Source organism: Fistularia commersonii, chromosome 12, assembly GCF_037954325.1.
Source record: "Fistularia commersonii isolate RoL2024-O1a breed Wild chromosome 12, RoL_Fcom_v1.0, whole genome shotgun sequence".
Lineage (NCBI taxonomy): Eukaryota > Metazoa > Chordata > Actinopteri > Syngnathiformes > Fistulariidae > Fistularia > Fistularia commersonii.
Genome location: NC_141295.1, coordinates 5,725,057 through 5,741,189, shown reverse-complemented (window position 1 = coordinate 5,741,189; position 16,133 = coordinate 5,725,057). Strand labels below are relative to the sequence as shown.

The 16,133-nt window shown below is 53.6% G+C and overlaps 2 protein-coding genes across 2 annotated transcripts in view; one reads left to right on the top strand and one right to left on the bottom strand.

Moving 5' to 3' along the window:
* Positions 1-992: 992 nt before the first annotated feature.
* Positions 993-2,143, top strand: ier2b (immediate early response 2b). The gene has a single exon (XM_086156083.1). The coding sequence runs from the start codon at positions 1,184-1,186 to the stop codon at positions 1,646-1,648; it is 465 nt and encodes a 154-aa protein (XP_086012209.1). The 5' UTR covers positions 993-1,183; the 3' UTR covers positions 1,649-2,143.
* A 4,524-nt stretch (positions 2,144-6,667) lies between these two features.
* Positions 6,668-16,133, bottom strand: part of cacna1ab (calcium channel, voltage-dependent, P/Q type, alpha 1A subunit, b) — a 62,006-nt gene continuing 52,540 nt past the window's right edge. The window contains exons 43-49 of the mRNA XM_086156619.1: positions 13,632-13,729; positions 13,385-13,520; positions 12,843-12,956; positions 12,395-12,430; positions 10,545-10,758; positions 10,220-10,464; positions 6,668-9,118 (exon numbers count right to left, since the gene is read on the bottom strand). Coding sequence (XP_086012745.1) covers positions 8,399-9,118; positions 10,220-10,464; positions 10,545-10,758; positions 12,395-12,430; positions 12,843-12,956; positions 13,385-13,520; positions 13,632-13,729 — 1,563 coding nt within the window. The 3' untranslated portion in view covers positions 6,668-8,398. The remainder of the gene's footprint in view (positions 9,119-10,219; positions 10,465-10,544; positions 10,759-12,394; positions 12,431-12,842; positions 12,957-13,384; positions 13,521-13,631; positions 13,730-16,133) is intronic.

Here is a 16,133-nt window from a genome sequence, read left to right as displayed (position 1 = left end):
GTCCCACTGCACTTGAAGGCAGCAGTGTTTTGACCTCCGCATTCCGGCTACAACTCCTTATATGGCGGGTACATGACGTCATCGACGCCAGGGGGCGGGGCGAGGGAGGTGCCTGCGCGGCGACGTCACGGCTTTTCCACCCAGCGCGTCCCAACGGGGGCTGCACGACCGGAAGAGCCATATATGGGCAATGACACACAAGCGGTTTGTGTGTGTGTGTGTGTGCGTGTGTGTGTGTGTCTGTGTGTGTCTGTGTGTGTCCGGGGGGCTGTTCGTCCTCCCACTGATTTCTTCGAAGAGCTCGTTTTGTTTTCAGTTTTTTCACCACAACGTAAACACGGGATGACGTCATCCATACTCACACACACACACACACACACACACACACATATTTACTACTGACACTCACCACTTCCATTACAACCCCCTCTGCAGACGCCACGCCGCCGATCGGGACTGGTACGAGCCGGGGCACTTCCGGTTCTGACCGGAAACACTGACGTAGTTTCCGGCCCGCGGTCGAAGTGGCATATATTCTTTTTTTTTACTTTTTTTTTTATCAACAAATATATACACAACAAATATGTTTAACACAAATAAATATAGATATTGTATAAATCTAAACAAAATACATCTCAACAAAAATGTGTATAAAAATATTGTATAAAACAATCAATAAGCCATATTTTAAGCGGTATTTTAGTAAAACTAAAATTCTTTAATTGCGCGTAAATGATGGAAACGGTTCCAAGCGCCTTTAGAACCCGGAAGCTTTGGAACCCCGACCGCCGAGAACCCGGATGTTGTAGAACCCCATCATTTCTACGGAAACAAGTCTCTGCCCACGGATCACCCGTGAGAAAAGGAAGCAGACGGAACAGATGGCGTGTGTGTGTGTGATGTGTGTGTGTGTGTGTGTGCGCAGCAGGTGTGGGCGGCGCCTGTTTGTGACTCTGTGAGGAATGAGGTCCACATTACGTCAGGAGGAGATAAAACGCTCACACACTCACACACACACACACAGCGATCCGTGCGAGCGGTGGAGGTCCGGACTATCATACACACACAACACACACACTCTCACGATCACGTTAAGCCGGGAAACGCGAAGGACTTGCGCCGAAGCGAGGCTCCCCGTCCGCCGGTGCCAAAACATCTCCGTGCGTAATTACGCGCCGCAGCGATGAGCGCCGTGGACGCGACCGCCGTGGACGCGACCGCCGAGGCGCGGCGGATCCTGGCCGTGTCGATCAGCAAGCTGTACGCGTCCCGCAGCCAGCGTGGCGGCCTGCGGCTGCACCGGAGCCTCCTGCTGTCCCTGGTCATGCGGTCCGCCCGGGACATCTACCACGCGTCCCGGGGCGCGGAGGAGCCGCCGGCCGCCGCAGCCGCCGCCGCCGCCGCCGCCGGGCTCCGGCCCCCGGTCGCTGACGGCGGGGCCCCCGAGGACAAGGAGAACCGGCGCCCGGCGCGGAGCTCCAGGAAGCGGCGGGGGAAGGCGGCCGCCGCGCCGCACTTCCTCCCCAGCAAGAGGGCACGGCTGGAGCCCGGGGAGGAGCGCTACGCCGCTCCGGTCGGAGGCTGCCGCGCCGCCGCCGGACGCTCCCTGGCCGCCCTGAGCCTCAACCGAGCCGTGGCCGCCTGCTGAGCCGGCCGCAGGGAGGACTACCCACGGGAGACCCACGGGGGACCCACGGAGCAGCCGACTCCTCGCCAGGCCCATCCGCGCTCCGAGCCCCGGGGCGGCGGAGCCTGCACGCCGGGCCGTAGAGCCCCCCCGCCGGGCAGCGGAGGACCGCCGCTCGGTCCGAGACCGGAGGCCCGGGTGGGGCGGAGAGACTCCACGCGTGGCGGTGATTCAACACTGACTCAATGTGTGTGTGTGTGTGAATCAGCAATGACGGGTCGGTGGTTCACCGAGGAACACGCACACGTCCACGCACGGAATGACTCGAGGGAATTTCCTGTCGCGCACAAAGAAGCGGAAGGACGCTTGACGCGCACGCCGTGGACGCCGATTGGCCGCGGGGCGTCAGCGGGGCGCGACCCACGCGTGGCCGCGCACACACACGACCACGCCCGTGCTGCCTGTCAATCGTGCGTGTGTGAACGCATTCAATAAACATGTGGAAAATGAAAGAAATCTGCTGTCGGGTTGTTATTGTGTATTGGCTCACACACACACACACACACACACACACACACACACACACACACACACACACACACACACACACACACACTCTTCCGATGGATTCTAGATCCTCCACCTGCTCCTGCAGGTTCCTCAGCTCTTCATCTTCACCCTCCAGCAGCAGCTTCCTGCAGGTGATGATCAGGTCTTCTCGCTCCGAGGAGAAGACCGGCTCCAGGTCCTGGACCTGCTGGTCCTCCTCCGACCAGGAGGTTCCTGGACCAGAGGAACCTCCACCTCCATCTGGCTTGCGTGAGCTTTTCAACTCCCTGGGAAATCCTCAACCTATGGTGGATGGAGAAGATCAGGAGGTCCAAACATCTGTTCCAGCTTCAGGTGCTTCCTGTGAAGTTCAGATGTGGAGACCTTCTGGAAGCAAGGCTTTTATTTAGAAAAGTCAAAAGCGCCTCCTCGCGAGAACTTCCGCGTTTCTGAGATGTCGACATATCGGAAATATGCGACGTTCCTCCAAGAGCCCGAAGATCCCGTTGGTTCCTCCGTCTCCACCCTGGACGTGGACCTCCTCAGGTCTGCTCCTGCAGATCACGGAGGTTCTCCACGCCGCATGTCACGCGTGAACACGTGTTCCCCGGCGGCCCGGACCTCCTGCGAGAAGCTCCGGGCCAAAGCCTCCTCCTCCAGCTTCTCCTCCAGCCGAGCCCTCAGCTCTCGCACGGAGTCCCTGAGGCCGCCGGAGATCCCGTTCAGGTTCTCGATGACCTCCTGCCGCCGGAGAAGGTCTCGTCCCTGCCCGGCGATCACCTCCTCCCTGCTGAGGAGCAACATCTCCGCCTCCACCAGGCGTTCCTGCGTGTCCCTCAACGTCCTCCTCAGCTCCAGGATCTCCTCCCTCTGCCTGTCGCACAGAGAGCGGACGCTCAGCAGCTCCGTCCAGACCACTCCGTACTTCTCGCGTCGCACCTCCAGCAGATCCCTCTCCAGCTTCTGGATCAGGACCTTCATGCGTCCGCCGTCTCGACAGGCTTTGCTCCTCCGCTCCTCCAGAAGGTCCAGCTCCTCCCTCAAGCTGTCCACCTCCTCCTGCATCCTGTCCCTCAGGAGGTTTGCCCGGGCCAGCTCCGCGGCCAGCGCCTCCACCTCCATCTCCACCTCGAGAAGATCTCAGAACATCCAGGAGCTCCTAATACAGAGTCCCGCTGGTTGAGGAGCAGCTGTTAAACGCTGGACCTCCAGGTCCTCCTGGACCTCCAGCTCCTGCATCACAGCCTCAGCAGCTCCATCTGTGAGGGACCAGGAGGCATCACAGCTGACGTCTGTGAGATGTGAAGATCTCACACACACACACACACACACACGGGAGACCTGGACGGCGTCTGGACGGTATGGAGAGCGCCATCGTAGCGACCAATCACAGACGTCCTGCTGCTCCGCGTGATCCCGACCCCGATGATGACATCATCATAGCGGCGCTGTGATGGCGGCGGCGTGCGACCCGGCCGTCCGGACGCCATCACAGCCCCAAAATGGCGGCTGTGGTTTCCGCGGCTTCCTGTATTAGCGGGCGCGGCGGCGGCGAGGAGACCAAGATGGCTCCGCGCCGCGTCCACGCCGTGAGCGAGGCGCTCGGCTTGTGGGCGGAGCTACGGCAGGACCTCCGGGAGGAGAAGGCGGCGGAGATGGACGGCGCCATGGCGGCGCTGCTGGAGCTGGAGGACAGGAGGACGCTGCAGGACAGGGAGCTGGAGGAGAAGGTGGCCCAGCTGGAACATCTGAACAGGAGCCTGAAGGCCGACAACAGGCACTACCTGGGCCTGCAGGTGGAGATGGAGGAGAACGAGACCAGGCTCATGCAGAAGAACCAGGTCCTCGCCGAGGAGCTGGGACGCATGAGGACGGCGGCGGACAGGAAGCAGGAGGCCATCAGAGATCTGAAGGAGGAGGTGGAGAACCTCAGCGGACAGAAGACGGAGGCTTGCGAGGACAACAGCCTGAAAGGGGAGGTGATCAAGAAGCTCAGCAAGGAGCTGAGGGACTTCAAGGAGCTGGGCTTCGGGGGCGCCGTGGCCGAGCTCCTCCTCCTCCAGGACCTCTGCGAGAAGCAGCGAGGAGATCTCGCCGGCCTGAAGGTGGAGCTCCAGGAGACCCGGGTCCGGCTGGAGGAGGCGGAGCTTCTGCTCCTCCGGAGAGACGCCGCCATTCTTCAGCGGGACCGGGAGCTGCTCCGCCAGAGCCAGGAGATCCAGACCTTGGAGGAGTCCAACAAGACGCTCCAGGACCAGCTGGAGAGGAGACACCTGGAGGACCAGGAGGTCAGCCTGGACCAGACCTGTGGAGAAGAAGAAGAAGAAGAAGAAGAAGAGGAGGAGGTTCTCCTTGATGGCACGCTGCAGGAGGACGAGGAGGAGATGGAGGTCCACCTGGAGAATCCAAAGCTGAGGAGCAACAAGAAGGGTGTGTTCCGCCGCTGCTGCCGGCGTGTGGTGAAGAGGTCCATCAGAACGTTGCAGAACATTCTGGACCAGCAGCTCTAGAGTCCCAATAAATACACAACAACTGCTGGCCTTTGCATGGTCATTTACCTAACGTGTGTGTGTGTGTGTGTGTGTGTGGCTGCAGCTAGATCTTCAGCCATCCCTATCCAGAAGCTAATTTGCTAACTCCTAAATGTCCGTTGAAGCCCCGCCTCTTTTGGTGGAGGGGGCGGGGCTTCGTCTGCACTGCACCTGGGTCCAATGACCATATATGGGCGTGGAGGCGGAGCAATACGGATGGTTTACAGAAAAAAAAATCCCAAAAAGTAAAAACAATTTGGGGAAAGATTTGAACCCTGACCTTTGACCTCTGACCTCTGACCTCCACCCTGGAGGATGTCCTCAGCAGGAGGGGTCAGCTGACAGCGAGGGGGGTTAGGGATCGCTATCAGACACCAGAACTGATGCGGTGCACGAGGCCCGATTGTGTCTGTGTGTGTGTGTGTGTGTGTGTGTGCGTGTGTGCGTGTGTGTGTGTGTGTGCAATCATCTGACGGTCTCATGTCAGGTGCCGACCGTGACTTCATGCTTTTCACCACCTCATTACTGCAGAGTGTTTACAAACTAAAAATGTGAATGAGTAACTGTGTGTGTGTGTGTGTGTGTGTGTGTGTGTGTGTGTGTGTGTGTGTGTGTGTGTGCAATCATCTGACGGTCTCATGTCAGGTGCCGACCGTGACTTCATGCTTTTCACCACCTCATTACTGCAGAGTGTTTACAAACTAAAAATGTGAATGAGTAACTGTGTGTGTGTGTGTGTGTGTGTGGGTGTGTGTGTGTGTGTGTGTGTGTGTGTGTGTGTGTGTGTGTGTGTGTGTGTGTGTGTGCAGCGGCAGCGCATGTGGCAGAAACAGGATGTGATGCATCTACGCCGGTGGGCAGCAGAACGCGTAGGAGGAGTCTATTTTAAGACTCGGGAAAGAAGGAGCTCTGTGCTAATGTGTGTGTGTGTGTGTGTGTGTGTGTGTGTGTGAGGATGTGGGCACGGAGGTGGTTGAAGGACAGATAAGAGGAGAAGACAGGCTGCAGGAGAGGAGGGGGAGGAAGGAACGTCAAAACGTGATTATGTAGGTGTGTGTGTGTGTGTGTGTGTGTGTGTGTGTGTGTGTGTGTGTGTGTGACACCCGACACAGTGACGTCTCGGCCGACGCAGACGATGAAGAGGAGGAGGCGGTCCGTGCGGGGTGTATGGTTATCTGTGTGTGTGTGTGTGTGTGTGTGTGTGTGTGTGTGTGTGTGTGTGTGTGTTAGTTACATCACACACACAGACTTGTGTTGAATGAATGCAGCCCAGCAAGTAATCTGATTACTCTTCCAGTAAGAAAGGACTCTTCAGGAGGAAGAAGTAGGGACAGGAAGTACATCCTATGCCCCGCCCCTTTGAGGCCACGCCCCCTCCGGAAGCCCCGCCCCCAGCTCCCATAAACAAACACTCCGAGCTTCCAATCTTTTATTATCGTTTTCTTTAAATTCATGTCTTTCTTCTTTTTTTTTTTTTTGTCTTCGTCTGTTTTTAAAAATAGAGGGAAAAGAAAAGAAACACGTTGCTCTTAAAAACATCTATGTATATATATATTTTTACATATATATATATATATTTGTCTGTATGTATTCATCTATGTAGTATCTTCATCACGTTGGTTCCTGAAGAGGACGTCACCCCACGCAGCTTCATGCACATCACACATGCAGGTCTGTAGTTAAATACTTCTTTAGTCTCGGGTTGCCACCCCTTTAACCCCCCGTCCCTCCGTCCCGGGGTGGTTGCCGTGGAAACCGGATGGTGGGGGTCGATGAGATGGTCACTTCCTGCTTCCCCCTCGGAGGGGGGGGGATGTTTGTGTTGATGAGGTAAAAACCACCCAAGAAGAAGAAGAAGAAGAAGAAGAAGAAGAAGAAGTGGAACCCTAATGGATGATGATGGTGAAGACGATAATAAATAGGTTGCCATGGTGACAGAAAGGGACGTTCGAGGGCGGGAAGTAATCGGATACTTTTGGCGGCGCCGGGTTATTCGGAATTCTGTTTCCGCGCTATTTATAGCGCAGAGATCAAATCCGGATGTCCTTTTATGGACGCATCAAAGGGACGATCAGCCCATTGAAGGATCAGATCAACCACTTCAAAGAGTTAGAGGCGCGCTCCAGGTGTTTGATCTGCATTTACATTTTCGGGACACCCTTTGATCATAATTCGTGCACGGCATCAATCAGGAATGCACACACACACACACACACACACACACACACAATGGGACTCTGTGATTGATTACAGTGGCGTCTCACTGGCGCCACCTAGTGGTGGGAGGCCGCAACTGCATGCGATGGAGGGGGAGTTGAGACACACACACACACACACACACACACACACTCAGAGACATGTTTTTAAATAAACTGCATCGCTGAGTGATCAGCCGACTCCCTGTGTGTGTGTGATTAGCAGATAGCAATATGCTTAACACTGCTAGCAGCTCGTTCATTAGCATGGAAGGAGCTAAGCTGTATCTGACATTCAAATTATATTCATAATAACAACATATTCATTATGTGTGTTTGGATAACAATGATTAGCATGAATTGATTCTAATAATAATTTAAGAAATTGTTAATTTCTAACACACACACACACACACACACACACACACACACACACACAGGGAGTGGATGCGTCCCTGCGGCGCCGCCTCACGGCGAGGAGCTCCCATCCAGACCTGAGAAGGGCGGAGATGCATCTGCACCGACGTCACCTGGATTCATCTGGACGCCGCGATGGCGGCGCAGGAAGGAGCGATGGGGGGGGGGGAGAAAAACAAGATGGACGCCGCAGAAGGTGAACTGGAACATCTACAGCTAACAATCATCTGCATCGTCTTCATCTTCATCGTCTTGCAGGGACAAGACTATCGTTGACGAGAAGAAATTAAGCGAGAAGAAGAAGAAGAAGAAGCCTCCTCTTTCCCTCTCTCCGGGCGGCGGGGGCGGAGCCACAGAAGGGGGCGGAGTCTTTTTTTTTTTTTTAAATCCCAGCCGCCGAGAAGACGAGAAGATCGGGACAGAGAGAACTTCTTGTTTTAGTAACCTAAAGTCTCCTATAAACCCCCACCCGGTTAGGTTTCCGTTCTAGTAGGTATTTAATCAATCATGCAGGTTTTCCATCAAAGCTCGGATTGAGAAAGATCAAAGAGTCCCAGGAGGGAGGCTGTGATGTCACTTCCTGTCTGCGCCCCGGGACAGGAAGTGATGTCACCCGCGGCCTCCTCCTCCTCCTCCTCCCCGCCGCGCCAGCCAAGTCTCTAACGGTAAACAGAGATGATAAAACTCATCGAATAGCAGCCGGCGCCGCTGTTTTGTTTTGTTTTTTTTTGCAGAGGAGGCGGGGCTTCCTGGGTTCCGTCGCTCGGAAAGGAAAGTGGTTTTTCTCCCTTTTTTTTTTTTTTTTTTTTTTGTTCTGTTTTGCAAAGTTTGTTTCGTCCTCGGCCCGGCAGAGGGGTTGGGGGGCGGAGTCTGAGCGCGGCGCGGACCGAACGGGCCAATCACAAGCCGCTTCCCTCCCCGGCCCCGCCCCTATTCCTGTCCCGCTCTTGAGCAACCGGGGAAACGGCGGCCATCTTGGCTCCCCCCGCGGGGGGCCATCTTCAGCCCCGCCCCCCGTCAGAGTCCGAGCTCGGGCGATCCGGGCGTGCGGTCGTGCGGTCGTCCCCCCGCGGCGGTCGCTAGCACCAGTCGTCCTCGTCGGTCTCGCTGTAGGGTTCGTGCAGGCCCTTGCGGGGGCCGCGGCCGTGCGGGGGCCGGTGGTGCGGCGGGAGCCCCCTCCGGTGCGGCGAGGGCGAGGACGAGCGGTATCCGTTGGGCACCCGGCGGGGGTGCGGGTGCGGGTGGGGTGGCGGGGGCCCGTGGCGGGCGGTCCTGGGGGAGCGCGGGTGCGGGTGGGGGTTCCCGGCGTGCGGGTGGGGGTTGGCGTGCGAGAGGCTCTGCTCGTAGGCGGGGGGCTCGTGGTGGCGTTCGTACTCGTAGTCGCGCTCGTAGAAGGGCCCGTCGGCGTCCGCCGCCTCCCCCGGCGGGGGGCCGCTCCAGCGGGCGCGGCGCGGGGAGCGCGGCGAGCCGTGGAGGGGCGAGCGCGGCGACTGGCGGCGGGGGGAGCGCGGCGAGCCGTGCCTGGAGGAGGAGCCGCCGCGGTGCGGCGACGCCTGACGCGACGGAGGCCGCGGGTGGAAGCCGCGCTCGTGGTCCGGCGGCGAGAAGTGGCAGGGGGACGGCGAGCGCAGGCGACCCGGACCCCCCGGGGCCGAGAAGCCCGGCTTGCGCACGGCGGGGGAGTAGGTGACGTGCGGGCGCGGCACCGCCGGCGTCGGGGGGAGCTGGCGGCGGCCGCGGCGCGGCGTGCTGGTGCCCGATGTGGACGGGGCCGGGCTGCCGCTCACTGAGCTGCTGCCCTGGAACACACATCAATAACATTGATTGATTGATAGATAGATACATTGCTAGCCTGCTAACTTGTTTAATTGCTAGCTTGCTAGATAGATAGATAGATATTAAAAAATGATAAAAAAAATAGATACAAGAAACAATATACATTGATACATTCATAAAAATATTGATAAAAAATAAATAAAAATAGATACAAATAAAATACATGGATTTATTAAAAAAAGATAAATAACTAAAAATATATTTAAATAGATAGATAGACAGATAGATAGACATTAAAAAATGATGAAAATAAATAATAATTACAACAAATAAAATAAATTCAGAAATTAAATACATGTAAAAATAAATAAATATAGATACAAAAAAATAAAATTAATTTATTTATATAAATGATAACAAATAAATAAAAATAGATAAATAGATAGATAGATAGACATTAAAAAATGATAAAGGAAATGATACAATAGATCAAATAAATAGAAAACATTAAAAACATGTAAAAAAGTCAACTAAAATAGACAGAGTTGTACAACAAATACAATAAATAAATACAGTTAAAAGATAATTAAAAAATAAAAAAAATACAAATGAAATACATTTCCACATTTGAAAAAATGTAGTAATAAATAAAAATAGATAGATAGATAGATAGATAGATAGATAGATGTACAACTAATGAAATAAATGAATACATTAAAAAATGTAAAAAACAAAAAAATTGGTAGACATAAAAACAAAAAATAACATAAACGAATACATAAAAAATATAAAAAACAAAAAATAACATAGATGAATACATAAAAAATGTAAAAAATAAAAACATAGGTAGCTATAAATACAATACATAAAATAAATTGATACATTAAAATATGATAAAAAGTGCATGAAAATAGAAAGACAGATATATAACAACTAAAATATACAACAAATTAACACATTAAAAAATGATAAAAAATAAATAAAAATGGCTAGATAGATGATGTCAATATTGACGGCCTGATCACCTCCTCCCCGATCAACCATTATCCCCACGCAACCTTTGACCCCCCCATGTGTGTGAGTGTGTGTGTGTGTGTGTGTGTGTGTGTGTGTGTGTGTCCAACCTGTCTCTGTCCCCGCCCGTCGGGCCCCTCGCTGGGCGAGCGTGACCAGTGTCTGTCCCCGGGGTGTCGGTGCTGGTAGTCGTGGCGGTCGTGAGCGTAGCGTTCCTTCTCCAGGGATCCGTGGTGATGGTGGTGGTGATGGTGGTGATGGTGGCGCCGGTCCTTGGTGCGGCCGCGGTCCGGCTCCAGATCCTTCGGCGGCAGCTCTCCGGACTGCGTGGTGGTGCTCAGGTCTGTGCCCAGGCCTTACAAGGACATTCATCAGTTTACCAATCACAGGAGGGGGGCGGAGCCAAAGGTCGGAGACAGGCGGCGAAGTCCTCACCCGTGTCGGCGTCGGTGTAGCGGGTCAGGGAGCGCTGGGACGCGCGGTGGCCGCGGTCCCGGTGGCGCCGCCCGCCGCCGCCGCCGCCGCCGTGGCGCCCTTCCTCCGACACCACCCTCTCCAGGGAGTAGTCGTCCAGACGGACGCCGCGTCCGGAGCGCCCGTGGACCAGGCTGGAGGTGGAGCGCCGCATGGGGCTGGCGTCCGTGATGGTCTGGCGGGAGGGGGAGGACACGCTCGTCGTTTAGTGGCTCCTGATTGGCCGAGGAGCGGCGCCGTGACGCGGGACGCGGCCGTGAGGGGCGCCGGCGTGACGTGTGCACGGGCGCCACGCGCCTCGGGACGGACGCCGGGGGGGCAAGCACAGGGGGGAGGGGCGCCATGCCTCGCATGCAGCGGGCCGGAAACATGGCAGCCATCTTGAAGGTCGGCGCCACGGCGACGGCGGCGGCGGCGGCGTCCGTCACGTGCACGCGTTCGTGCGGGTGTCGCCGCTCCGAGAGCTGGGTGGGACGAGAGTCCGAAGACCCCTGACCTCTGACCTCTGACCCCGAGCCAAGCGGCCATGCGGACGCCTCCCATCTGCCGTCCGACATGTGACCCCCCCCTCGGCCAATCGGATTCCACGGAGGAGTCATATTGGCGATATGGCAGTAATCTATTACTTCAACCTCTGAAAAGTCTTTTTGTTTTGTTTTTTTTTCAATTTGCGAGGTCAGAGGAGGTGACACACACACACACACACACACACACATACACACACACACACACACACACACACACACACACACACTTTCCAGAGAACTTCCTTCCACCCCCTGGACACTTTCTCCTCCACAGCTCTGCTACGTCATGCGTGACGAGCAACATGCTGAACCCAGATACACCCTTGGCTCGACCCATGCTGGGACACACTGCAAACCAGAGCACACACACTGAACCAGGACACAGGATGGAGGGATGAGGAGTGGCAGAGGAGGAGTGATAGAAGAGTGATAGATTTTATACAGGAGGAGTGATAGAGGGGGGGAGGGAGAGGGAGGAGTGATAAAGGAGGAGTGATAAAGAGTGACGGATGAGGAGTGATAGAAGAGTGATAGAGGAGTGATAAAGAGTGATAGAGGAGGAGTGATAGAAGAGTGATAGAGGAGAAGTGATAGAAGAGTGATAGAAGAGGAGTGATAGAAGAGTGATAGAAGAGGAGTGATAAAGAGTGACAGATGAGGAGTGATAAAGAATGATAGAGGAGGAGTGATGGAAGAGTGATAGAGTGATCGAAGAGTGATCGAAGAGTGATAGAGGAGTGATAGATTTTATATGGGAGGAGTGAGAAAGGGGAGGAGTGGTAGATGAGTAACAGCGGAGGAGTGATAAAAGAGTGATAGAGGAGGAGTGATAAAGAGTGATGGATGAGGAGTGATAGAAGAGTGATAGAGGAGTGATAGAAGAGTGATAGAAGAGGAGTGACAGAGGAGGAGTGATAAAGAGTGATAGAGGAGAAGTGATAAAGAGTGATAGAAGAGGAGTGAAAGAGGGGGATTAATAGAGGGGGAGGAGTGATAAAGAGTGACAGATGAGGAGTGATAGAGGAGGAGTAATAAAGAGTGATCGAGGAGGAGTGATAGAAGAGTGATAGAGGAGGAGTGATAGAAGAGTGATAGAGGAGTAATGATAATGAATGATAGAGTAATAGAGGAGTGATAAAAGAGTAATATAGGAGGGGTGACAGAGGGGGAGGAGTGATAGAAGAGAGGAGGAGTGACAGATGAGTCGTAAAAGAGAGGGAGGAGTGATAGAAGAGTGATAGAGGAGTGATAGTGTGATAGAGGACGTCCAGAGGAGGTACATACACTGAGGTTACTTCCACGAGGCCTGTGTCTCCTCCGCTGCAGAGCAGGCAAACAGAGGAGATACATGGAGCAGAGCACACACACACACACACACACACACACACACACACACACACACACACACACACACACACACACACACACACACACACAGAGCATCAGCCCGACGTTAGCAGACGTCGAGGACCAGAGACGACAGCGGCAGGAGAACATGGAAAGCAGGAACCAGAGGAGGTCAAAGGGGGCGGGGCTTCTAGGACGCTAGGAGGAAGGAGAGGAAGGAAGGATGGAAGGATGGAAGGATGGAGGAGGTGGAGGAGATGGTGGGCAGGCGGAGGATCTCCAAGCGTCCTGGACTCGTCTCCTCGGAGTTTGAAGGCCAGGAGGAAGCGCCGGGACGTTTGGAGGAGCTCCGCCGTTCCTCCTCCTCCAGGGTGGAGGTGCTCACTTGGTTGTCTGCCGAGAGGCGGGGCATGGAGAGGGTCCGCCCCTGCCCTTCCATTGGCTGACAGGCCTCGCTGTCGGAGAACCCGTCGCGCCCCATCGCCCTCATCTCTACCGTCTGGAAGACACAACAGGAGGTGAAGGCGAGAACATCTGAGGGAGCGGGAGAACCCGGCTCTGCTCCTCCAGGAGAACCTGGAGTCCGGAGGAGCTCCTCCGCCTTAGAACCTGGAGGTGTTTTTTATTTTAAAATAAATAGCAGGGGGTCTCCAAATGGGACCTGACCGGAGGAAGTCCAGGAAGAACGTCCCAACAGACAAGCCAAAGAGGGGTGAGGAGGAGGAGGAGGATGGAGGAGAGGTGGTGGAAGAGGAGGAGGAGGAACCGGGAAGTAGATGTTCTCCAGCTTCGCCCGAGATGCCGGCTCTTCCCGCCGCGCCTCGGGATCTCCGAGGTCACCCGTGAAGCGGCGCCGACCGACCAGAACGCCGACGAGATCATCGCTAGATGGCTGAAGGTGTTGGATCTCCTGCAGGACCTTCATACCTGCGGGTTGTGCCGCTGGTCGTGGAGGTCATCAGGGTAGGGTCTCTCCGGGCTCCAGTTCCCCGTCTTCTGGAACATCTCCTGGGCTTTGGCCGTCACCCAGGACTGGCTCTCCGGCACGCCGCTCTCAGGAGGCCTGGTGGCCACACACACACACACACACACACACACACACACACACACACACACACACACGGTTAGATGAGAAGACCATGAACGTGGCTCAGGTGTGGTGTGTTCCACTCACATGCTGCCGGTGGCGTCGGGCTGGGGGCCGGCGGGGCCCTCGGGGCCGCCGCCCTCCGAGGGCGCCTCCATGCGCTGAAACATTAATGGCGTTCGGTTCTGTGTGAGATACACGACATGGCCTGCAGGCATCAGACACACTCGGGGAGGGAGAACACCACAACACACACACACACTCACACACACACATTCAGGATGCACTCGCTGAGAGCGGCCACAAGGGGGCGCCGAGCGCATGGGCTGCAGGTCGTCAAGGCAACGTTCCCCGCAAGGCGGCTGATCCAGGATTGACCCATGATCCCGGATCTTCAACCTTGGTGTTTGACAGGCAACACACACACACATTCACACACACACACACACTGCACAGTTTACTCAAAAATCAGAGGTTTGCAGTGAGAAGATTCCCAGCTGCTGGGATTTTAGAGTACCGTATTTTCACGACTATAAGGCGCACATAAAAGTCTTAGATTTTCTTCAAAATGTGTGGCGCACCCTATAGTGCAGTGTGCCTTATAATGCAGTGCGCCCTATAGTGCAGTGCGCCTTATAGTGCAGTGCGCCTTATAATGCAGTGCGCCCTATAGTGCAGTGCGCCTTATAGTGCAGTGCGCCCTATAGTGCAGTGCGCCTTATAATGCAGTGCGCCCTATAGTGCAGTGCGCCCTATAGTGCACCCCGCCCTGTGTGTTATTGTTGTAAGGCGGACGTAGTAGAGAACACCATGAGAACATTAAAGGGGAAAGTGTGGGCGTTGACTGTATATAAAAGAACCAGTATGTGCGTTATGCAGAACATCGTTGTTTTAACAACCCTGAAAAGATGGCCGACAAACACATCCAGCCCAGCCACACCACCAACTTGAACAAGGTGCAGCTCACTTTCGACATCCCGGTGAGTCACACTGTGGAGAGGAAGTGGACCAGCACGGTAGGGATATCCACAACGGGGTACGAAAAGTCTTCTCGGAGACCACGGTTTCACTAAGAGTGGAAGGCAGCGCCGGGCGAATTACGCCATAATTTGTGAATGGATTGTGGACGCTCAGGCTAACGTGGCACTGTTGTTTGAGGTTTTGCAAAAGCCGGCATCGTTTCCGAGGAGCCGCAAGGCACAGAAAGCAACTCTGACAGTGAAGAAAGTGAACCTGGCATGTTTGATGGGGATTAAGCGCAGCTGTTCAAATCAGAAACAGAGGATGAGGACTTCCATGGGTTGGATTGATGACGATTACTGGTAAAAAAATGTGAATGCCAAACTCAGTTTAGCACACTTGTATGCTTGTGTGTGTGTTGTTGTTGTAAGGCGGACGTAGTAGAGGACACCATCAGAACGTTAAAGGGGGAAGTGTGGGCGTGGATTGTATACAAAATCTGCGCCTTATAATCAGGTGCGCCTTATAATCAGGTGCGCCTTATGTGTGAGTTAAATACAGTAACGGCACACATAACTGGGACTGCGCCTTTTAGTACGGTGCACCTTATGGTCGTGAAAATATGGTAACATCATGAGAACTGTCCTGGACCAGCAGTGGGGTCAGAGGTCATCCTGGAACCCCCCCCCCCCCGCCTGGAGGCTGAAAGCTACATTATGATGGACAGAGGAGACTCATCTCCATGAGATCCCTCACACCCGGCGCCATGATGACGGACAGAAGCTACGTCGGCCCACATCAGCTATCAGCTGTCACCATGGAGACGACCTTGATCGGGTACGATCGCAATTAATCGGGAACCAGGAGGGAGCCAGTTGGGGACCTCCTTCCATCATGGCCGCCTGGAATGTTTATCTAGATGAATAAACCCAATGTATTCCAATGCTGCTCCGAATCAACTCATAAAATCTATCAACCAAATAAATTTCAACTTTATCTGGAAAAAAAAACAAAAAAATAAACTACAGATATCAATGTAGGAGGACAAATATCTGTTACTGACTCACTGAAAATCCACCGATAATAAGACACATCCCGTAGTACTCTTTGCATACTGTTATTTCTTACGTGCAAAAATGTATTGCAAGGAAATCAAGTTTACTAAATCGAATTAAATCAGTCTTGGAAGAGTGGAAAAAAAAAATCCATCATGGCCGCCACAGTAAGTGATTTTTTTTTTTTTAATATTCTGTTGTTTTTAATAAAATCAGCTGTCAATGAAACAGCCGGGGATGAGGAAGCAAAGGACATTCGTTCTGTATGTAATCATAAGTTAACAGTGTTAAAGGTTTGTGAGAAATGTTTAATGCTAGACAAAAAAGAAAGTAAACGAAAATAATTATAATAAAGCCACATCAGTGATTGTGTACCAAACGAATGTCTTTATGTCCTTATGCTTCCTCATCCCTGTTTGTATTGTTGACATTCAATTCTACTTTGCCATGTTTGTTTGTATAAATGTATATCTGTTTATATTATTTGTGTTCAGTAAAAAATTGCAAAAAATTAAAAAAAAAAAATAAAAAAAAAAATTCCAACTGAATCACCCTGCATCGCCTTTTCGTTGTA